The sequence below is a fragment of the Chelonia mydas genome, chromosome 14 (assembly GCF_015237465.2).
Source record: "Chelonia mydas isolate rCheMyd1 chromosome 14, rCheMyd1.pri.v2, whole genome shotgun sequence".
Lineage (NCBI taxonomy): Eukaryota > Metazoa > Chordata > Testudines > Cheloniidae > Chelonia > Chelonia mydas.
Genome location: NC_051254.2, coordinates 37,919,406 through 37,942,325, shown reverse-complemented (window position 1 = coordinate 37,942,325; position 22,920 = coordinate 37,919,406). Strand labels below are relative to the sequence as shown.

The following is a 22,920-nucleotide window of genomic DNA, read 5'->3' as shown; positions in this document are numbered from 1 at the left end:
CTTCTTGCTTCTTCTAATTCCTGCTGGTTAAACCCGCCCTGTCCCTGCCTCCCCCAGTGCTGCCAACCTCAGGAGGTTAAAAAAATCGTGAGACTGACCGAATGATGATTTTTTTAAGGTTATACAATGGTTTTTCAATCAATCTGCACCCCCTACCCATCCCCTCCACCACCCCGCGTGCGTGTGGGACCATGTCAGTGTCACCAGTTGTCCTGAAGTGACTTGGGCCCCTGCGGCAGGAGCTCTGGCTGGGAGACCCCATGAGATCCAATCCCACAGATCTGCACAAACCGCTCCCTGCTGCCGCTTCTCCCCAGCCCCCCAAACCCTGATTGATTCCTGCTGGGTCCCTGCCCAGCCCCCACCTCTGCCTGTCCCCAGCCCGGCTGTTAGTTCTGCCCCCTGCCCAGCCCCCACCTCTGCCCCTCAGGGCCCCTCTGCCCCTCCTGCAGCCCCAGGGTTCCTCCCCCTCCCTCTCCCATGCCTGGGGCTGCAGAGAGGAAGGGGAAGGAGCTTTCATGGGCCATCAAGATGAGGAGCCAGGGGCTGGGTAGATGGGAGTCACCCAAGCTCATAGAGTCTGGGGTCCGTGAGGCTAGAGAGGCTGATTTCCGGTTCCCCCCTCTGCTGTGGGTCTCAGGGACACAGTCGGAAGTGGGATCTCCCCCACACCCCGAGCCAGGGGCGGATTCTCTCCCCAGGGACGGAGCCCAGTGGGAAAGTGAAGATCGGGGCCTCGTCACCAGCATCGATGAATGTCACCTGCCCCCGGTCACAGTCCAGACAAACCTGGATCCTGGTAGGGGCCCGGCGCTGGGGCAGGGGGGTCTCAGGGGAGGTGAGAGCCCGGAACCGATACCCCCACCTCTGCAGAGCCCAGATCCCCCCCTCAGGGCTGAGGCTGATCCGTCCTTTCCTCCCCACAGACTCTCTGGCCACCCCCACAGCCCAGTATCGCCCATCCCCCACCGCCACCTCCCAGCAATGTCTCCCCATGGTGAATCCCCCACAGCCCAGCACCCAGCGCTCAGTGTCAAATCTCTCAGGGTTGTCGGGCAGATCCTGCCGTGTGTCTCCCCGTCTCACACTTTTCCCATCCTCAGACAGGACGAGTTGGGGATGAGCCGTGTCTGCATCCAGAGTCACATTCGCTGGGGAGAGAGAATCAGAGCGTCAGGGGCAGAGCTCGGCCCTGGGGGAGGCTGGGGCCATTTCTCACTCTCCCCAGCAGCCCTGTTCTGGCTGGGACAGGCCTGGATCGCAGGGAGCTGCCTCTGTCGTGGGCACCTGAGACTGAGCAGAGATGTCACTGCACTTCCTCAGTCTCTGTAAGGAGACCCACTTCATTAATTTCCTATTTGCTTGCATAAGCTTCAGCTCCCAGCTACCCCTGTTGATTCTGCTCCATTCCCAGCAGGAGAGACACACCAAGAAAGGTTTTAGTGGGGAGGGAGCCGAGGAAGCAGGTCCAGTTTTGAAGCCCAGAGGAAATCTCCCTCCTCTAATGCAGTTTCCACTCCCACGGCTGGGAAGAGAGAGGAAGATGCAGCATTGGGGAAGAGCTGATTAATACCAGAGAGAAGGAGGTGGCATTGGGTGGGGTAGCCCCATTCCCAGCCCAGAGAGAAAGGAGGAGCTGGCAGCATCAGAGGGAGAGCATCTCCCCAATCCAGGAAGCAGCTCCAGTGGGAGAGCCCAGCCCTGCCCAGAGGAAAGACGGGATGTTGGAGAAGAGCAATGGGGAGACCCCCTGCACCGGGGTAAAGCAGAGGGATGTGTCAGTCCTCAGGGCAGAGAGCTCTGTTCGGGTGCTGCTCAGGGAGAGTGTTTCTGTTCATTAGCATGGGCATGAACTCAGCACTCAGGTTGGTGTCAGGATTATTTGTGTGATGTCAGCTTGGGATCTCCCCAGGTGTTCCGGCACCTTGGCAGAAGTTGGGGAGAGGGGGTACTAGGTCGCACCACCTGTGGCCCTGCCCTCCTCCTGGCCCTGCCCCACTCTTCATCTTCTCACCGAGGCCCTGACCCTGGCCAGGCTGGGAGCCTTGGCCACTATGGAGAGCCCCTGACCCTCCACCTTCCCATGTCCACTCTCCGGCTTGCGCCACCCAGGGCAGGTGGAGGGTCCAGGGGGAAGAGGAGCAGGGTGGGGCCACTGAGAGGGACAAGCACCAGGAAGAAGCTGCACTACACAGGGCGCAGTTGATCAGCCGCCCCTCCATGAAGCACAGCCAATGCTGCGATGCTCCACGCCTGCCCAAGGCTTGCAGTTTGGGGGGCCAACATGGCCCCCTGCCCCCAAACTATGCCCATGTTAAAAAGAGGGTGAGCTTGGCCCCCTGGCCCCCATGTTCCAGTGCCCCTGGATCTCCTCACTGTGAACAGGTTATTTTTAGGGCTGTGTGTGCCACAGTCACTGGTGATTTGGTTGGTAACTTTCGTTACAATATCATGACGATGTTTTCACTGGAATTTTCTCGGAATTTAAAGACAATCTTCAGCTGCAAACTCACCCTGTCTGTGTGCTCCTAGGGATTCCAGTGCAGATGGCAGAGTGTCTGGCGGGGGAAAGGAGAAAAGAGACGAAATTTCAGACCTTCATATTTATAACAGCATCCCCACTCTGAACGCATAGAACTGTGTTTTCATCATGACAGAGAAACAGATCGAGAGGCCCAGAGACACACTCAGGCATTTAATAGAAACTAACTGAAACCTTCTACTTCTTCTCTCATTCAGCCATCTCCCAGCAATGGAACCAACGTCCTTTCAGCCTCACAACCATCCCAGGACACACAATCTGTAAGAGAGATTTAATTTCCCCTCCTCATCCCCTCCCACCTTCCAACTCCAGTTGGTTTGTCCCATTCACTCACGGCCTTTTGTCATAACCTAGACCCAGATCATACAAAGACTTTGGCGGAAAAGTAACTTTACCCACTTTGGTCCCTTTGGCCAGGGGTTGGCAGCATCATGTTGTGCGACGGACACTTGACAAAATTACCGGAGTGAGTGACGGACATTGGCGGGGGGTTATGTCATTCAGTCACCATTCAACCCGTAAAATAACGCAAAATTTTCCACACTGAAAAAACCATAAGCTAGCTCGTTAATAAATAATAAACAATAATAATAGTAATAAATTCAACTCAGGTGAGTGTTTTTGAATGTCCCTCACTGCTGCAGTCAATATTTTTTTTGTGGGATGGGGGCATTGAAATAAATATTTCTCCTAAAACCATATTTCAGTGCATTGTTGTCACTACTTTTTTCTTTTTCTTGTTTAAATAATATGTCTGATGGGAGGATGAGTGTCTGTGTGTGTGTGTGTGTGTGTGTCCCACCTCTACACCGCTTACCCCATGTCTCTCCCCTGTCTGTGTCCCTTACATGGGAGATCCCCCATCATGTCACAGGATGTGGGAAGCAGAGGAGGGGGGTCTCTCAGTGGAGCAGGGTTTCCCATCGCCTCACTGTAACCAGGGCACCCCTCTCCAGGCAGGGGTGATCCCACGGTTAATGGGAACCTCCTCTGTCTCCTGACCAGGACAAAGGGACAACCTCTGGCTGTGGGCAGGGGTCTGTTGTGAGCAGGGGCCAGGGTGGAACAAATTCTTCGTGGGGGGGACTCACCTCTGGTGGCTCCCAGAAGTGGCTTCCCACTGTCCCTCATCCCTGCTGCTCCTGGGAAGCTAGGCTGAGGGGGTCTATGCAGCCGCGGGAGGGGTAGCAATGATGGGCTGGAGCTTGGCTGAGGGGAGCTGTGCAATATGGAGGTGGCACTGAAGAGCTGGAGCTAGTCTGAGGGGGGCTGTGCAGTGGGGGGGCAGCACTGAAGGACTTGAGCTGCCTAAGGGGGATTGTGCAGTTGGGGGAGGCTTTGAAGGGCTGGAGCTAGGCTGAGAGGGCTGTGCACTGGGGGATGGCAGTGAAGGGCTAGAGGGAAATGGGCTTAGGGGCGCTGTGGGGTGGGGGGGTGTCACTGAAGGGCTGGAGCCAGGCTGAGGGGGGCTGTGCATCCAGCCACAGAGAAGTTAGCAAAGTCCAATACCCGCTGTGTGGAGACAAGGGTGAGAGTGGCGTGTGTATCATCAGTGGTAATAAACCAATCAGAGAAGAGAACAATAACATGAAAATAACTTGAAGAAAATAAGCCCTGCCAATGATGTGTTCATGCATGTGTCGTGTATGACCTATATAAGGTACTTAATATTCATACCACTCAAAGGTGATTGGAAAAGAACTAGTAAATATGCAGTTTGGATGTGTCTAATATTCCAGACATTGCTAGGGGTAATTAGAGCTTCCTAGGAGAAATCCCCCATGACCCACCTATGCCCCAGGAGAAGGGAACTGACCAGCACTTCTTTCTATATGCGATGGCTAGTAGCAAATATCCCAGTGGCTGGTGATGGGGCACGAGTCGGGGAGGGCTCCGAGTTAGAGAGAAATCTTTCCCAGGTGTCTGGCTTTTGGGTCTTGCTGAAATGCTCAGTGTCCAACTGACCACCATATTTGGGATAGGGAAGGAATTTTCCACCAAATCAAATTGCCAGAGACTCTGGCGTTCATTTTTGCCTTCCTCTGCCATATGGGGCACGTATCATTTACCGATGTTAAACTAGAAGAAATGGTGGATTCTCTGTAACTTGAAGTCTTTAAATCATTATATGAGGGCTTCAGTAATTCAGCCAGAGTTTACAGGTAAATTGCAGGAGTGGGTGGGGAGGTTCTGTGGCCTGCAATGTGCAGGAGGTCAGAGTAGATGGATCATGATGGTCCCTTCTGACCTTAAAGTCGATGAGTCATTTCTTACTTTGTAACTGTCATTGAAAAGCATGTTTCTGGTGCAAAGAAGGTTTGAATTAATCAACCTGAGTGTCTTGGACCCAAATGTCTGGCTTTCTCACCCAACAATTAAATAGAAGCATCATCTAAGTGTGAACCAATTGACCAGCACCATTCTCTTCCCACAGTCTCAGAGGCTCTTCCCAATTTCCATTCCTAGATCCCTTCTAGGTACCTTTGAACTTCCTCAGAGTCTCCATTAACACCATAGTTTTCTGGGAGAAATCGCTGACTCGCTCTTCCAGTTCAGGAGAAATCTCCTCTGGTTGTTGGAACTTCCCCTTCTCACACCTGGAGAGAAACAATTTCCCATGATTATATTTCATTGTGTGACTCATGATAAGTTCTGGCTAGTGAGTCGCTGCTCTAATATGCCTGGAGTTCGAATTCCTCGACTTCTCCCTGCCTCAGAGCAGGTGCAACACAGCCCATGGCTGTACAACCTTCCCTTCTAAGGACTCCTTAATATTCTTCAACTCTGGTCTGGTGAGATCAGCTCTGGGCACAAAAGGGGAATTGAGTCTCCATGGCCAATTCACTCCTTGGCTTCCCTGCTCTGAGGGACAGGAGGTTCCGATGTAAAGTGCTGTAGAAATCTGTCCACTAGGAACTAAACTGAGACACCAACTCCCCCCTCCACAGCTCATTCCACACAGGTCTCCAAACAGTGCTCAGGCCGGAAAAGACTCAGGTGGGAAAGACTCTTGACCACTGCTGCCTTGGGCTGAATGGTAAGCAGGGCCCCAGTAGTGACAGGCCCATATTCCATCCCCACAATCCTGAAGCAGCCGCTCCCCCAGGGATGTGACATCTCGAGGAAACACTTGAGGTCAGTCTTTCCCACTGAATGGAGAATTCCAGAGTCTTCCGTACCAGGGTGAGAACCTCAGGATTAAGTTTATCTGAGAGATTTGTATCCAAAATCCCCACACATGTTGCTGTGGAGATGCGGTAAAAACATCATCTCCATGTTCTTCCCCAGCATTGCCAAGTATGTGTGGGAGTCAGAGAGAGCCACGTACCTACTCAAGGTGCTTCTGACATCCTAGAGGGGAGAGAGAGGAGAGAGAGATTAAAAAAAATCTCAGTACCACCTGACACACACTTGGGATTCCAGGAAAGGGATTTTGTAAATACAGGTAAAATCAGCCCTGCCCTGGCCCCGGGGCCATGGTTTCACTGAGCTAATGGGGCTTTTCCATCTCTAATATCAATGTGTCTGTGAGTCTGCAAAGAACAATAGTCATTCACATTTCAGCAATGCACACACTGAGTTACACTGAGATCTCTGACTGCTGGACCCCGGTGCCCGTACTTCAGGAGCTGTCCTGTCCCTGTGTTGGGATTTGGGATGTTTCTAGCTCTGTCTCACCTGCAGGAATTCACTTGCTGGCTTCTGACACTTCCCCTCCATCTCACCGATCAGCTCACTGAGATGGGAAATCCCCTCTGAGAGTTTGCTGATATTTTCATTCTGTATCTTCACAATCTCCTTGTCCAGCTTTTCCAGCTGGGCCAGCAGGAGTCGCTCTTGTTCCTCCAAGAGCTGCCGCAGGTGCTGAAATTCAGACACAATCTTCTGCCTCTCGGTTTCTGTCTGTTTCTAGAGGAAATAAGGAAAGGGCTGGTCAGGAACATGGATGGAGCCTGATGACCTTTCATACAGTCTTACAAGAGAGAGTGCAGAGACCAGGCCATGAGCCGTCAGGCCTAGTGCTCAGAGCTGCAGTCAGAAGTCAGGAACTACAGCCGAAGTCAGAGCTGGAGTCAAAGTCAGGATCTCACCAAGGGTTGGGGCTACAGTAGAGCTCAGAAGTCACGCCAAAGACTGAGCCAGAATCAGTGTCTGGAGTCACACGGGGGATCAGGACTGGAGTCGGAGTCAGGCAGCCACGCGAAGGGTCAGGCCAAAGTCAGACAGCAGTACTGCAGGTCAAACCTGAGTCAGGAACAACGCCAGGGCCAAGCCAGAGTCAGGGTCCAGTCCAGCAGCAGATCGGGAGTTCACTCAGTTGTTTGGACAACTTCCCGTGACTCCTGCTGGCGTAATTCATGCAGCCGAACGTCTGCTCCAATCAGGAGCTTCGTAGGCAGATCCTCTGGTGGGCCAGAGTTCCACTAGCCCCTCCCCTGCTGGCTCTGGAGAGCGGTCGGGTTGTCATGAGAGTCTCTGTGGACTGAGGTTCAAAACCCACCATTCTTCCCATCCTGACACTTGACTATACACTGTGATCACAAAGGAGAGGATTTTCTTACAGCTTCCCATTTGGGCCCAATCTCTCTGCAAGGGCTGTCTCCGTGTCTACCGGGATATAGTCAGTGCGGTTTGGGAGAAATTTTGTGAATGCCACAACGGGTAGTAATTAACTCATTCATTAAAATGCATCTTAGATCCTGCAGAAGACGCTGTTGTCCTTCTCCAGGGAGAGAACATTTGTGATATGCGCACGCACACATACACACACAATCTCATGATCATGGAGAAACACACAGAAGGCCACAGAGAAATCGACCAATAAACATCCCTCCCAGCTCCGTGTCCCAGCAGGCGAAGAACAACAGGCACCGACCAGATACTCCCGGCTTCTCTCCTCTCCAGCCACATTCAATCCCAGCAGCTTTTCTCTCTCTTCCCTCAGAGTCTGCAAATGGGCTTGTAGTTTTTCCTGACAAACAGAAATGATTTGGTGGGTTTATTTTCAGGGTTGTAGGGGGTGGATGAGGTGTTTTCCACCCAAAATTCTACATAACAGTCAGTCTTCCTAGATTGACTAGGTGGGTACGGCAATACCTTCTGCTGGCCCAGCTCCTGTTGGTAAAAGAGTTACACACAACTCCGCTCTGGGGAACATACTCTTTCCCAGGCCTGAAGAAGAGCTCTGTGTAAGCCTGAAAGCTTGTCGTTCACCGCAGAAGCTGCCCATGAGCAGATATTACTTCACCTACCTTGTCTTTCTAATAGCCCGGGACCAACACAGTTACAACAATATTGTGTACAACAGTGGGTCTTTCTAGAGGTAGGACATCAGAGACACCAAGGAAATGAAACCTGATTTATGGAAATTGGGCGCGTTTTGTTTGAAGTTTTTACATCCACTTTCTCCATTGAGTCGAACCAGTGGAAAACTGGTGTCCCATGGTGGTGAATCTATAAAGCTGTTTTTGAGAAGATTTAACAAACAGTGATACCAATCCCAGAAGCCACCAGGGGCAGCCATGTAGGCTGGGATGCTCAAAGGAGTCCAACTCCATTGACTTTCAGCCCTGTACCCCGGGGGATGGGACGCGTTGTACAGCACTGATATAAGGACTAGGGCAAACCCCGTTAGATGTGTTGATTTGTGTTAGGAACAGCTGGCGTTTGCCTAGCCCGTTCCCCTGGCAATGGCCTCTGGGTAGCGACCCCAAAGTCCCTGGCAGATTTCAAAGGGTCCTTGCCCATGAACACACGGGAACAGGTCAGACTGGCACTGGTCCGCACTGCCCAGGGGTTAGTTTTGATGAAGATAAGTCTGATCCCAGTGGCATGTGGCATGGACCTGCGCTGACTGGAGCCCTTGTGGGTGTGGACTGAAGGTGCTCGGGGTCCCACACCATGTTCAGCCCAGTGATCTCCTCTAGTGCAGGCCGGCAACATCTGAGTTTAACCCCTCGTGGAGCAGGACAGGAGTTCACAATCCCAGTGGGAAACCTCCTCTCCCTGCCGGGCCTAGGACCTCTATCAAGGAGTCTTTTCCTCCTACTGTTTGCACTTTATCACTGCTCAGTGCTGCTGAAAGGGGCAGAGTAGCTAGTGGTTAGAGCACTGAACTGGGCCTTGGAAAACCAGGTTTTTATATCCAGCTCTGCCACTGATCTGCTGAGTCACCTTGGACAAGTCACTTCCCCTCACTGTGCCTCAGTTTCCCCCCCCACCCTTTGTCTGTCTTGTCCAGTTAGACTGTAAATGGCTCAGGGTAGGGATTGGCCCTCACTGGGTTTTGTGCAAGGCCCCCACAATCGAGGTCAGATCTCATCTGGGGTCTCTAGGGGATGCAAATAACAATAAACACTTTCATACAACCAGTAATACCAGCCACAGCTTGTAAGTCCCCCAATCAGCTTTCATACAATGAAGGCTACACACAGCTGAATGACAGGGTCACACCATTAACCTATAATTAACATCCAAAGTTATTACCCATTAAACTGGACAGCAACTCCCTACCTTGTACTCCTGGGCAGCTTCCTGTATGGGAACCACCGTGTGAGTGCGGTGAGCCCGGGACTCTATGCAGATCACACAGATGGGGGTTTGATCCTCTTCACAGAACAGTTTCAGAGCCTCCTGGTGTTCCCCACACACCCCACCCCCTCCTGCTCCCTTCGCTGCCTGGAAACTCAGCCGCTTGGCGATTTCAAGGATATTTGCCAGCTGCCTGTTGGTCCTGAGGTTTCTCTGTTGCACAGTTTCTCTGCACTGAGGGCAGGAGGCGGCTGTGTCGGGTCCTTCCCAGCACTGGGCGATGCACGCTCGGCAGAAATTGTGCCCACACTCCAGAGTGACAGGGTCTGTGAAATACTCCAGACAGAGGGGACATGCCGCTTCCTCCTGGAGACTTTTCACGGGGCTAGCTGCAGCCATGGTTCCCTCTGGGCAGTGGGACAGGGTAAGTTTCAGTTTCCTGAGTTCACGCTGTGCCCCACCTGCAGCAGCAACTGGGTGTTTCCTTGCCTGAAAGTGACTCGTCCTGTTTGCTGAGCAGGAAGGACCCAACCAATTTCACCCCTGGAGGCTTTGGTGAAAAAATGTATCAATTCTGGGGGGAGCAGACAATAGTTTGGTCAGACCAGAACTATTATAACTACAATACCCATCTGCTGAAGTGAAGAAACAGATTGACAGAGCCAGAAGAGTTCCCAGAAGTCACCTACTACAGGACAGGGCTAACAAAGAAAATAACAGAACGCCACTAGCCATCACCTTCAGCCCCCAACTAAAACCTCTCCAATGCATTATCAAGGATCTACAACCTATCCTGAGGGACGACCCATGACTCTCACAAATCTTGGGAGACAGGCCAGTCCTTGCCTACAGACAGCCCCCCAACCTGAAGCGAATACTCACCAGCAACCACATACCACATAACAGAACCACTAACCCAGGAACCTATCCTTGCAACAAAGCCCGTTGCCAACTGTGCCCACATATCTATTCAGGGGACACCATCACAGGGCCTAATAACATCAGCCACACTATCAGAGGCTCGTTCACCTGCACATGTACCAATGTGATATATGCCATCATGTGCCAGCAATGCCCCTCTGCCATGTACATTGGGCAAACTGGACAGTCTCTACGTAAAAGAATAAATGGACACAAATCAGATGTCAAGAATTATAACATTCATAAACCAGTTGGAGAACACTTCAATCTCTCTGGTTACTCGATTTCTGATCTCAAAGTGACTATCCTTCAAGAAAAAAACTTCGAAAACAGACTCCAATGAGAGACTGCTGAATTGGAATTAATTTGCAAATTGGATACAATTAACTTAGGCTTGAATAGAGACTGGGAATGGTTGATTCATTATAAAAAGTAACCTATTTCCCCTTGTTTATTCCTTTCCCCCCCAACTGTTCCTCAGACGTTCTTGTTAAACCCTGGATTTGTGCTGGAAATGGCCCACCTTGATTATTATACACATTGTAAGGAGAGTGATCACTTTATATAAGCTATTACCAACAGAAGAGTGGGGTGTGGGAGAGGGGAGAAAACCTGGATTTGTGCTGGAAATGGCCCACCAAGATTATCATACACATTGTAAGGAGAGTGATCACTTTAGATAAGCTATTACCAACAGGAGAGTGGGTTTTATGGGACGGGGGTGGGGCGGGAGAAAACCTGGATTTGTGCTGGAAAAGGCCCACCTTGATTATCATACACATTGTAAGGAGAATGATCACTTTAGATAAGCTATTACCAGCAGGAGAGTGGGTTGGGGGGAGAGAAAACCTTTTGTAGTGATAAACACCCATTTTTTTCATGGTCTGTGTGTATAAAAACATCTTCTGTATTTTCCACAGTATGCATCCAATGAAGTGAGCTGTAGCTCACGAAAGCTTATGCTCAAATAAATTGGTTAGTCTCTAAGGTGCACAAGTACTCCTTTTCTTTTTACTAGACACTGAGATTCAAAAAGTTGAAACTTTGGAACAGTTAAAATTGTCTGTGAGGAGCTAAATCTCCTCCCTCCCCCAGCAGCTCCCCCAGGGCAATGACCCAGAGCCTCCCCCACCACCACAGGGACCGATGCTGAGAGTCCATCTGATGGCGGCTCAGGGGCCTGTGGAATGTGCTGGGATCTCAGCCTGGGCCCTAGGGGGGCAAGTGACCCTGTCACACAACCACGCCCAGCAAGGCCTGCTCCCATTTTCTCCCTGTTTGTCCGTCCCAGCAGAGAGACCAGGGACTGCAGGGAGACCAAGCTCCTCTCCCCAATGTGAGGGCTGGGGCCTAATGGCCGAGGGCAGCCGGCGTGCGGGGAGCTCGCACTAGGGGCCTGCAGGGTACCTGGTGTGGGATAAACAGAGACCTCTCAGGCCACTTGTCCATTGCGGCTGCAGCAGGGGATGTGGGGACAGACGGAGGAGGCCTGGGGCAGTCTGGGAAGCCGCCATCGGGGACATGGAGAGGGAATTCAGCTGTGGCGGGGAAGCCGTGCTGTGCAGAGATGCTGCTGCGGATGCGGGTGGAACACGTGCCCTGAAGTCCTGTATGCCGAGGACGTAAACCAAGACATGCAAAATCAGGCCACTGCTGTAAATTTAGGCCTTACCGACTTGCCCATTAACAGCAGGACGTGGGCTAAGTCTCATTGTAAGTCGCTGTTTATACTTGGTCACTGCTCGGTCCCACCTTTGTAAGCAGCAGAGGTGCTGACCCCAGGGGTGCTCCGGAGCTCGAACCCCCACGGAAAAAATACAGGGGGAGCTCAGCACCCACCAGCCCCAGCTGTTCTGCAGGGCTGCCAATGAGCTGTTTGGTGGCTGGGGAGGTGCCTGGGGGAGGACGGAGAGCAGCGAGCTGCAGATTGGCTGCGGCTTTGGTGGAGGGGTTGGAGCAGGGGCGGGAAGAGGCAGCCAGAGGGCAAGGCCTTAGGGGAGGAGGCGGAGTGGGTTAGAAGAGGCGGAGCTAGGGCAGGGCCTCAGGGGAGGGGCATGGTGGGGGCGTGGCCTCAGGGCAGAGTCGGGGTAGAGCACCCCCAGGGAAAAATAAAAGTCAGCGTCTATGCTCCCACTGCCTGCCGGGGGTGGGGGGCGTTGTTTGAACCAGAGTCCCCCACTTCTCAGGAGAGTGCGCTAACCACTCAGCCAGTGTTTTGCAAACTGGAGGGTCCTGAGCCAAAAGGGGATTGCAAGGCTTTTGTAGGGGGGGTCATGAGATCACAAAAAATATTATGATAACCACTGGTACGAGTGGAACACGGAGGTCATGGATTCTGCAATTTTATTTGACCTCTGTTACTTCATCTCCACACAACAGAGCTTCATCTTCAACCCCACAATGTGGCTCCGGCTGTCAGCCCCACATGGCGGGGCTCAGGCTTCAGCTGCTTTGCATCTCCAGGATTGGAAGGGCTGCAGGAACAGCAAGTGACGGGGGAATTTCCCACTGAACTGAAGGCACATTCTCAGGAAAGCCCAAGGGCTTCCAATGATATGATCTGTCCTATGGATGCAAGCGTCTATCAGTTATCCCTGGAGTCTGTCCATGTCCCTGCCCTGCTCTGCTCTCTCCCTGGTCGTATGTCACAGGCAGAGACAGAAACTGAAAGGCAGAAACTTGTGTCTTACTTTCAGCAACTGCACCATGTCCTGGAGGAACAAGAGCGACTCCTACTGGCCCAGCTGGAAGAGCTGGATCCAGAGACTGCAGAAAGAATTGAAAAGACAAAGCAAATTTTGCAGGAAATACCTGTGCCTGTGAGCTGCTCATGAATGGGCGTGTGTGTGTATGATCACAAACCGGAGAACTTGGAGGACGCTGATGTGGCTAGTAAGTCGGTGAAACTAGCCGAATAACATTTCTCTTTTGACGTAGGAATAAAAACACTGAATATTGTTCCCTTTTGTCCTTTGGAGCCATCTTTATATTATGTAAGTATGTGTCCATAAAAGAGTTTGGTTGTCCGTAATTTTTTTTCTATACTGTCCATAAAAATTATTTTCAGCACTTGGCAACCCTGGTCCCAGGCACTCTCTGAGGGTAACCCTCCAGTGAGTGAGACGTTGAAGCAAAATGCTCCACTCTGGGCTTTTCTCTATCGATGAACACAAATGGTGGTAGAAGCTATGCACTTTTAGAGAAGCTGTTTTACCAGGGAGACGTATCTTGGGAACCCTTCGTCAACTGGCCTCCAATTTGACCCTCCACCTGCCCAAGATGTAGGGGGCCCGAGAGCAGCCCCCGTCTGTGTCCCCACCCCATGGGATCTAGCCCATATGATTGAAAAGAAAAGGTTGAAAATGTGGCCCAAGCAAAACTGATACAGTGATGTGTGCCTGAGTCTGCAGAGAGCCTGATCTAATAGGTCAGAGAGGAGGAAACTTCCCCTTGCATCTCAATAGGGTGTTTCCTCCAAGAACTACTGCTCTGGCGTGCTCAGCCACCTCTCCCCAGCTGGGGGTCTGTGCATGGCATGAATGGAAAAGGGCAATGGGCCCAGCTCACCATATCAAGAAAATAAACTAGCGGCTTACATGTTCCAAGGTTCCTGCCCCAAAGAGCTTGCAGTCTATAAAGATGAGAAGAGACAAATTCCCCCTATGCAGGGCCCTGGTTGAACTCAGTGTTTGTGTATTACTCAGATTCAGTGGCTGCAAAATTGTCCCTTGAACCTCTCAAGTCTGTGAGTCATTGCTAGGGGTATATCTACACTATGAAATTAGGTCAAATTTATTTAAGTCGACTTTTAGCTTCCGATTTTATAAAGTCGAAGGCGCGTGTCCCCACTAGGCACATTAGGTCAGCGGAGTGCGTCCTCACTACCATGGCTAGGATCAACTCACAGAGCGATGCACTGTGGTAGCCACCCACAGTTCCTGCTTCCCATTTGAATTCTGGGTTAGGCTCCCAATGCCTGATGGGATAAAAACATTGTCGCAGGTGGTTCTGGGTACATGTCATCAGCCTCCCCTCCTCCTTCCTTCCATCCTTGAAAGCAACGGCAAACAATCGTTTCACACCTTTTTCCTGGGTTATCCACGCAGACGCCAGACCACTGCAAGCATGGAGCCTATACAGCTGTACACTGCTGTTGTGAGCATTGCAAACACCTCACACATTATCCTGCAGTATGTGCAGAGCCTAGCCAGGAGCCACCGGCGTGAGGAAGAAGGTGAGGAGGCCATGCACACAGACGTGCTGGAAGCCATGTGTAATGATGCTGGCTTTGGTGGGACACAACCGAGAGTAGTAATTCAGGGCAAATTGCTTAGAGCAGGGCAGTTACAGCCCAAGGCTGGGGGGTTTTTTGCGCAGCAAGGCAAACCAAACCAGCCAAACAGAGAAGACTTTGATTCCACCCCACTGGCTAACCACAAGTCATACAAGGCGCAATTCCCTTAGACACTCCCGTTTCCCAGTATCACCACCAGTGCCACTCGTTATGGGGATGAATGGTTATGAAAACCAATAGCCCAGTAAAAGAAAAAAGGTTCTCTCGATCCCAAAGGACCAAGCCCCAGACCCAGGAACATATACCAGTCAGATCTTACCCACAAATCACACTGTTGCCAATCCTTTAGAATCTAAAATCTAAAGGTTTGTTCATAAAAGGAAAAAGATATAGATGAGAGCTAGAATTGGTTAAATGGAATCATTTACACACAGTGATGGCAAAGTTCTTGGTTCAGGCTTGTAGCAGTTGTAGAATAAACTGCAGGTTCAAATCAAGTCTCTGGAGTGCATCCACCGCTGGGATGAATCATTCAGTCCTTTGTTCAGAGCTTCAGTTTGTAACAAAGTCCCTCCAGAGCTCAGAAGCAGGACTGAAGACAAGATGGAGGAGATGCAGAAGTCTTTTATAGGCTCTTGCCATGTGGAAGGACATCCCTCCGTTCCTACTGTGGAAATCACAGCAGCAAGATGGAGTCTGGACTCACATGGGCAAGCCACATGTCCATGCATGACTCAGTTCTTTATAGGCCAATGCCATTGTTTACATGTTAGTTTGAATGTTCCCAGGAAAGCTCAGATGTGGACTGGTGTCTCCCAAAGTCCATTGTCAGTTAAGTGTTTCTTGACTGGGCACTTATTGAGAATAATCCTTTCTCAAGAAGCTGACCAAATGCTTTACTGAGACTACTTAGAATCAAAACACACTGAGATACAAGTACATAGCCAATATCCATGACTTCAGCCACAAAAATGATACACACATACAGACAGCATAATCATAATCAGCAAATCATAACCTCTTTATAGACACCTCCAATGACAACCTTTGTACAATATTTGCTGCAAATGTATAACCGTGGTTGCAACAATGATCTATATGGTCCCAGTTTATGTCAATAGCTTCACACCATGGAATGTAGCAATTGGCATATGCTGGCGGCATTTGGGCATGTTGACACAGTGGAATGCCGATTCTGGTCCTGGGAAACAAGCACAGACTGGTGGAACCACATAGTTATGCAGGTATGGGATGATGACCAGTGGATTCAAAACTTTCACATGCATAAGGTCACTTTCATGGAACTTTGCAAATTGCTTTCACTCACCCTGAAGTGCAGCAATACCAAAAGGAGACCTGCTTTGACAGTAAAGAAGTGAGTGGTGATACCCCTTTGGAAAATTGCAACACCAGACAGTCAGGAATCAATTTGGAGTGGGTAAATCTACATTGGGGGCTATTGTGATCCAAGTAGCCAGGGCAATCAATACCCTTCTTAGCAGAAATGACTCTGAAAAACGTGCAGGACATAGTGGATGGCTTTGATGCAGTTGGGTTCCCTAACTGTGGTGGGACGATAGACGGAATGCATATCCCTATCTTGGCACCAGACCACCTTGCCAAAGAGTCCATAAACCACAAGGGGTACTTCTCAATGGTGTTGCAGGCAGTGGTAGATCACAAGGGCCGTTTCACCTACATCAATGTGGGATGGTTGGGAAAGGTGCATGACGCATGCATCTTTAGGAACTCCGGTCTCTTGGGAAAGCTGGAAGAAGGAACTTTCTTCCCAGACTGGAAAATTACCATTGGTGATGTTGACATGCCAAGAGTTATCCTTGGAGGCCCAGCCTACTCCTTGCTCCCATGGCTCATGAAGCCATACACAGGCAGCCAGGACAGCAGTAAGAAGCAGTTCAACTGTAGGCTGAGCAAGTGCAGAATGGTGGTAGAATGTGCCTTTGGACGTTTAAAAGCTCGCTTGCGCTGTTTGCTGACTAGGTTAGACCTCAGCGCAACAAACATTCCCATTGTTATTGCTGCTTGCTGTGTGGTCCATAATATCTGTGAGAGTAAGGGGGAGACGTTTATGGCGGGTTGGGAGGTTGAGGCAAATAGCCTAATGTTCGATTTTGAGCAGCCAGACACCAGGGTGGTTAGAAGAGCACAGCCGGGAGTGCTGTTCATCAGAGAGTTTTGAAAACCAGTTTCATGACTGGCCAGGCTACGGTGTGACAGTTGTGTGTGTTTCTCCTTGATGCAGACCCACCCCCTTTGTTGATTTTAATTCCTTGTAAGCCAACCACCCTCCCTATTAAGTCAATGTCCATTTTGGGGCACCAGAAATCCTGGGATCTCATTCTTTGTGGCTTGCAGCTTTCCCCATGAGCATCCAAGCAGAGATGAGATAAAACAGAATCAGGTCCTCCAACTTTTATACATTTCCAGAAGCCTCTTGACCATTCAGTCCCGGGTGAACAATATCCCTTTAATGTGACCTTCTGTTTTCCAAATATTCTGGCAATTCGCTATGCAGCTTAGCACAAGGTAACTTGTCCATTAAACAGTTCATATTCAGTTTACCACAAACTTTAAAGAGGCATATAGACAATACTATTTCAATCAAGTGTCATCCTAACTGTTAATATTCCCTTTTGATCTTGAATCAATGCTAGAGTAACAGATAAGAATTGTTTGTTTACATCTCAAGACCTGAGCAAACACCTCCCACTCTAATGCTCTAACGATGCAGATTTGAAAGGGAGAGCCGAACTCTTATTTACACAGCTTCCTAACAAGCCTTTAAAGGTCAACCATGGGTCAGGACAGCCTACAGATTAGTTAACCCTTTCTGGCCATGTGACACATTTTTATGAGATATTATAATCATATAATGTCACAGCAGACTTGGCAGAAATTGTGATCACAGTCTAGAGACACCAGATCTTTAAAATAGTCCAGACAGATGGGACAGGTCAGTTCATCCTGGAGTGTTTTTGCTGGATTCACAGGAACCATGGCTTCTAGTGCAGGAAAAAGACAAGGGAGGAATTTAGTTTCCCTTCCTTCTTCTCAGAAATGGACTGATTGAATATCATTTGGTGTTTCCTTTCTGGGTGTGGTCTCAAGTTATTTCTTTTTCTGTGGACTGTAAAGAGCCTTTGAATGAAGTGAGATGAGTCCAAATTGACACTAACTCCTCCGGAACATCTGCAAGGCCCCAAACTGTGGACTAGTCACTCAGGTCAAAAAGGGGTAACAAGCGACTGGGGGTTTCGCTGCCTGACAGAAGGATCTGATGGAGCAGCCTGGCAAGGAGGGAGGATCACAGCTGTTGACTCCTACTGCCTGTTCCCTACCTGGCCATTAGGCTCTTTCAGACCCACGTCTCTCTGGTGCCTGGGGAACGCACTGGTGTGTGTGTGTGTGTGGAGCTGTTACAGTTATAAAGGTTGAATATTTAGCATAAGCTGTGGCAGCCTGTGCTTTTAGCTCTAGGGGTCCCTGGTTCGGTGCTGGGTGTGCTGGCCAAGAGAGCAGCTGTCACACCTGTTCTGGGCCTGGTGGCTACTGCTTCTGTTTCCCTGCACAGTCTCCCCAGCTCTCGGGGACTCCTGGTTCTTTGCTGATGGCAGCGGGTGTGAGAGGAGCTGGCACTGGGGCTCCTGCGCTGTACAGGGGATGGGCTAACCAGAGAACTCCTGTCTCCGAGGCTCTCAGGCCACTTGTCCAGTCTGGCTGCAGGAGGGGATCTGGGGACAGACACAGGGGACCTGGGAGAGCCTGGGGAGCAGCCACCTGGGACCAGAAATGGAAATCCAGCTGTGGTGATAAGGGAGCATTTGCCAAACATGTGGCTGGTTACAGGGGTTGCCGTACAGCTATTTAATGCATTACACTGGGTAATTACTATGATTTTGCAGCTGGACTGTGTGAGCTGAAATTATTTCCTTTAAAGGGAAGTCTGGCACTGCTCTTTCCCCTCCCCCACCCCCCACCCAGCACATGCATGGCTGGAGATCTGTAGCCATCAGTCACACGCCTTCATTCTGCGGCTGTTTCCTGTGGCCGGGCCCTGCAGTCAGGACTCGTTTGTGGCAGAGTGGATCTGAGATCAGGATCAAGAGGGAATCTGGGGAGTGGCCTTCTGGAGCCAGACCAGGAGCTGCAGCTGCGAGGGGAAAGGCGAGCTGGGCAGAGATGCTGGTGGGGAAGCCGCTGGATTCTTCATGAGCAACTGGGTACAATGTTGTTACAGATCCTGACTCCTATTGTGATGAGATACATTGTTACCCTTGTGTAAGGCAAACTGGCTACATGGTTGTAAACTTGCTTCTAGCCAGCCTTGCTGCTTCTGGGCAGCCAGATGCTGTCAGCTCTGGTGGATGGACTCAGGCAGAGGATCTCACTGATGCTGGGGTTTTATTTTGTTTTTTTTTTGCTGGTGAACATATTGCCTGCGAATTGCAGTCATTAGTCACACACATGTGACATGTAGTTATTTTTGGTCAAGAGAAGTGGCCTCCGGGAGGTGTGAGGGGGAGGCTGGAGACATGGATCCTCCAGCCCCTGTCACTTGCAGCCGACTGTGCTCATGAGCATCCCCAGGCTGCTTTGCGGACGCTCTCCAATAACAATGCCCAGAGGCGCCATCTTTCTAATTTCCCTGGGGGTGCTCGACCCCTGCTCTGCCCCCACTCCACACCTTCCCCCAAGGCCTCACTCCCTCCCCACCTCTTCCCAGGCCTGCTCTGCCCCACCTCTTCCCGCCCCCCTGACATGCAGAAATCCTCTGCCTGGCTGCCTCGAACTCTGCAGGCGCCTGACTTCGCTCAGCACCGACACGTCTACGGGAACATTTCCCAGGGCTCCTAAATTTCTCTGCTCCTGAGTTTGAGCACTGCTGCCTCACCCTAGGCATCCAGACACCTGCTCCATGGTTAAACCCCAGAAGGATCCTCAAACCAGAAAGCAGGCAATGGAAAGCCTACCTTGTCGGTGGGGCCCAATCCTGTAGGAGTGCGCTGAGCACCCCTTCTGCATGGGGTCCCCGACAAAATCTAGGGGAGGTGCTGGCAGAGGCTCCTTTATAACTTTGAGCCCGGTGGTTAGGGCACTCGCCTGGCACATGGGAGACTCAGGTTCTACTCCCTGCTCTGCCTGATGGGGAGGAAGGGTTTGAACACAGGTGTCCCACCGCTCAGGTGACTGCCCTAACCATGGGGGTCTGGGATAGTCTGATGTGAGGCTCCCACAATCTCTTCTGATGAAGCTGCTCCACGTTGGCTCAATAATTAAATAGTCCCTGGGGCAGAGCGAGAAAGTGACAATGACTCGATCACCTTGGCACAGGGAGGTTGAAGATGCAGGTGCAGGACCCTGCTCCAATGGCTAGTTCATTATCGTCCCTTTCCTGCAGGAGGGAGTGTTTCATTGCAAACCAGTGGGTTCAACCTTTGACCTTCCTTTGGGTTGTGACCTAGGCTCAGTCAAGAGATTCCCCTGTAGACGCTGCTTCTGGAGCACTCCCAGCCCCCAACACCAGGGGGAGCAGCAGAGTACGACCAGGCACAGGGTCACCCTCTGATCAGTGCCTAGAACGGTCACTGGGGTCGGTCACTTGTGGGAGGGCAGGGAGCCGCACACGCTCTCCTGCTGGGACGATCTCAGAGAGACTCAAGGGGAAATTGTCACCTCACCTTGACCGATAACTGCACTGTGATGGCAGAGTTTGTCAGAAAACAGAATGTTTTGTATCCTGTTGTGTGAAATTTGGACCTTTCACAATTACTTCCCTCTCTGAATCAGACTGAAATGTGAAGGGACTGAAAATGTTCCCGAAACGAACTATTCTGAAATATTTTCCTGCAGAAATGTGGAAACAGACTATGTGGATGGACATTTTAGACTGAAGTTGAAATGATTCAACTGTTGGAAATTACATTTTCCGCCTTCTGATCAGAATCTAGGGTAATCTCGTGAAATCAACAGTTCCAGGAAACCTGTGATTTTGCTGATGCCACAATTTCAGGTGAGAGACATTGTTGTGTGAAAAATGTCAGCTCCAATTACGGAGCACTTTAGCTACAGCGGAATAGCAACCTCTAATAGAGATTGTTCAAATTTCTAAGAAAACTTTTTCAATTGTTCAGTAAGCAAATATAATTTCCTCCATTTGCCTTTCTCCTGTTTAGTTTCCATGAAGCCAGAACAGAAATTACTTTGCACAGAAGAAACAATAAATAACCTCTCACAGGGGGAACATGTAACTCGCTGTTACTCTCCTGTTACTCAGAGATCTGAGCGTTGATAACATCCCTGTGCATATTTATTGGTGAGTAACAATGGCACCTACCAGGAGTTCCTGGATATTCCTTCTTCCCACTCTTGTTAAACACCCTATTCTCATCCCCCTCCTTTTTCACACTCTCCCAATCCCTCCAAATTGGATCCTAAGAAGAGAAAAGCTGCTTTTGTTTTTTCTGTATTTTGGGGATTTTACATCAGGAAGAAAATTTATCAAGAGACAATAGGCACTCGAGAGTCACAGGAACAGCCCTGCAATCCACAAAGCTGAGTTAGGTCCCTAGACCCCCCTGTACAATGCCCCTCTGGTCAGCATTTCCCATCAGTTAGGTGAGGCAGTTTCCTACCGAGTCAGCTGGCTTTTGTGGATCCCATTCTAAGACACTTACATCTCCCCAGAACTCAGGCTTTGGGGCTCACAGTGTCCTTCCAGTAAATTTCTAGGCAGCTAAAATTTAGATGCAGTGACATTCATCATTGCAATATATACTCCCAGGAGAATTCTGAGCTACTGCGGAAACACAGAATTCATTTCCGGCTGCAGAATTTTTTCCCCACAGAAACCACATTCTGCCAGAGAAGTGATGTAGTTCCACCTTTCACCCACCAGAGGCCACTGCGGTGTCAGAACATCCGGCAGCAGGGAGCCAGGCTAGGACAGAGAGGGGCACATGGTGCTGCTGGGGGGTCACAGACTGGGGCTCAGAATGGCTAGTGGGGGGAACTACCATGTTCGCCAGCTGCCTGTTGGGCCTGAGGTTTCTCTGTTGCACAGTTTCTCTGCACTGAGGGCAGGAGGTGGCTGTGTCGGGTCCCTCCCAGCACTGGGCGATGCAGGATCGGCAGAGATTGTGCCCACACTCCAGAGTGACAGGGTCTGTGAAATACTCCAGACAGACGGGACACGTCGCTTCCTCCTGGAGACTTTCCCCGGGGCTCTCCGCAGCCATGGCTCCCTCTGGGCAGTGGGACAGGGGTAGTTTCCCTTTCCTGAGGTCAGGAATGCAGGGGCAGGCTGGGGGTGGGGATGATGTACCAGCACTGATGGTGAAAAAAAATCCACATAAAAACCCAAACCAAAAGCCTTGCCCCCACACTGCTGCAGCCAGACCCCTTTTCCTCCACCCCACACGGCCCCAGCCAGGGCCCCATGCACCTCGTAAGGGCCAATGCCAGGGCATCCACCATCCACCCCCCACACTGCCAATGCCAGGACCCCTCCTCATTCTGCATTCAAACTCCTTCCCCCACACATTCTGGGGTCCCCCTCAGGCAATATCTCTCCATGCCCCCCTGCCCCTCCCATCCCCCTCCCAGCCCTTCCTCCAAAACCAAGACAAACCAACACACACAGCACTGAGCTTTTATTTAAAAAAAAAAAAAAGAAGAAGAAGAAAAGAAAAAGACAATGCAAGCAGCGCCGGCCGACCCGAGGTGCAGCCTGGAGCTGACCCCCAATAGACCCCCCTCCCCAGCTGGGCACCTCAAATGCCCAATAATTAGCACAGGATGGTGGGTGACACTCCACACACACCCCCACCAGCCTGGTGGAGCTGCCCCCTCCCATTCCCCAGGCTACTCGTGCCAACCGCCCCCCACCCCAAACGGTGCTGCAGTCTTCCCCAGCTCTGCTGCCCCCGCTCCCACAAAGCCTGTGTATTCCTGCCCCCCGCTCCCCCCCCCCACTGGTGCACTGCAACTGCCAGGGGAGCAGGGCAAAGGCAGGTAAATTGAGGCTGCCCCAATGCAGCTACTGCTGTTCCTCCCCCATCAAACTACAACCCCCCCCAACCAACAACCCCCCCACAACCAACAACCCCCCTGCAGTGAGCCAAGAGCAGCCACTCGGTGCTGGGTGGCGGAGTAGGGCTGTCGGGCAGCCCCCCGCAAGCACATACTGCCAACCAAGCGAACAAGTCAAGGCCCCTGCACATGAGCCCGGCGCCCGCAGCCACGCGGCGCTGCAGGAGGAGCGAGGGGCAGGGCCAGCAGCAGCCGGGGGATCCCAAAACTGAAACCAAACATCGTGCAGGTGCAGTAACGAGCCTTTAAAGCTTTTTTAAAGCCAATTGGGGAACCGGGAGCCAATCGCGCTCTCGGGAGGGAAATTAAAACCCAACCCACCAAACAAGGCAGAAGCCCCGCCCCCAGGGGCCAGCCCCAGGTCACGCGCCAGGCTCCTCCCAGGAAGGAACCGGCCACATGAACTGCAGGAGAGAAGCCGAGCGAGGCCGGCCGGGCTCTGCCTGGGCCGCTCCTACAGCCGGAACCGGGTGTTTCCCTTCCTGGCGCTGACTCGGCTGCTGCTGGGCGGGGAGGAGCCCAC

General features: G+C 51.3%; 1 protein-coding gene and 3 long non-coding RNA genes across 5 annotated transcripts; 2 read left to right on the top strand and 2 right to left on the bottom strand.

Moving 5' to 3' along the window:
* Positions 1–520: 520 nt before the first annotated feature.
* On the top strand, positions 521–21,442 carry LOC122462893. The gene is made up of 3 exons (XR_006285775.1): positions 521–654; positions 16,459–16,464; positions 21,432–21,442. It is a non-coding gene; the product is annotated as an uncharacterized LOC122462893 (long non-coding RNA).
* Positions 637–9,487, bottom strand: LOC102936939 (zinc finger protein RFP-like). The gene is made up of 7 exons (XM_037913706.2): positions 9,056–9,487; positions 7,419–7,514; positions 6,221–6,451; positions 5,871–5,893; positions 5,024–5,139; positions 2,514–2,558; positions 637–1,151 (listed from the first exon to the last, which is right to left on the bottom strand). Exons 1-7 carry the CDS (start codon positions 9,470–9,472, stop codon positions 637–639), a joined length of 1,443 nt encoding a protein of 480 aa, XP_037769634.1. The 5' UTR covers positions 9,473–9,487.
* LOC119567526 lies at positions 1,475–12,954 on the top strand. The gene is made up of 2 exons (XR_005227561.2): positions 1,475–2,802; positions 12,691–12,954. It is a non-coding gene; the product is annotated as an uncharacterized LOC119567526 (long non-coding RNA).
* LOC122462871 lies at positions 18,331–22,920 on the bottom strand. Of its 2 annotated transcripts, none has more exons than XR_006285749.1 (3): positions 22,500–22,920; positions 20,644–21,635; positions 18,331–18,556 (listed from the first exon to the last, which is right to left on the bottom strand). It is a non-coding gene; the product is annotated as an uncharacterized LOC122462871 (long non-coding RNA). The 2 variants fall into 2 exon arrangements; XR_006285750.1 differs by having other exon boundaries at positions 22,509–22,920.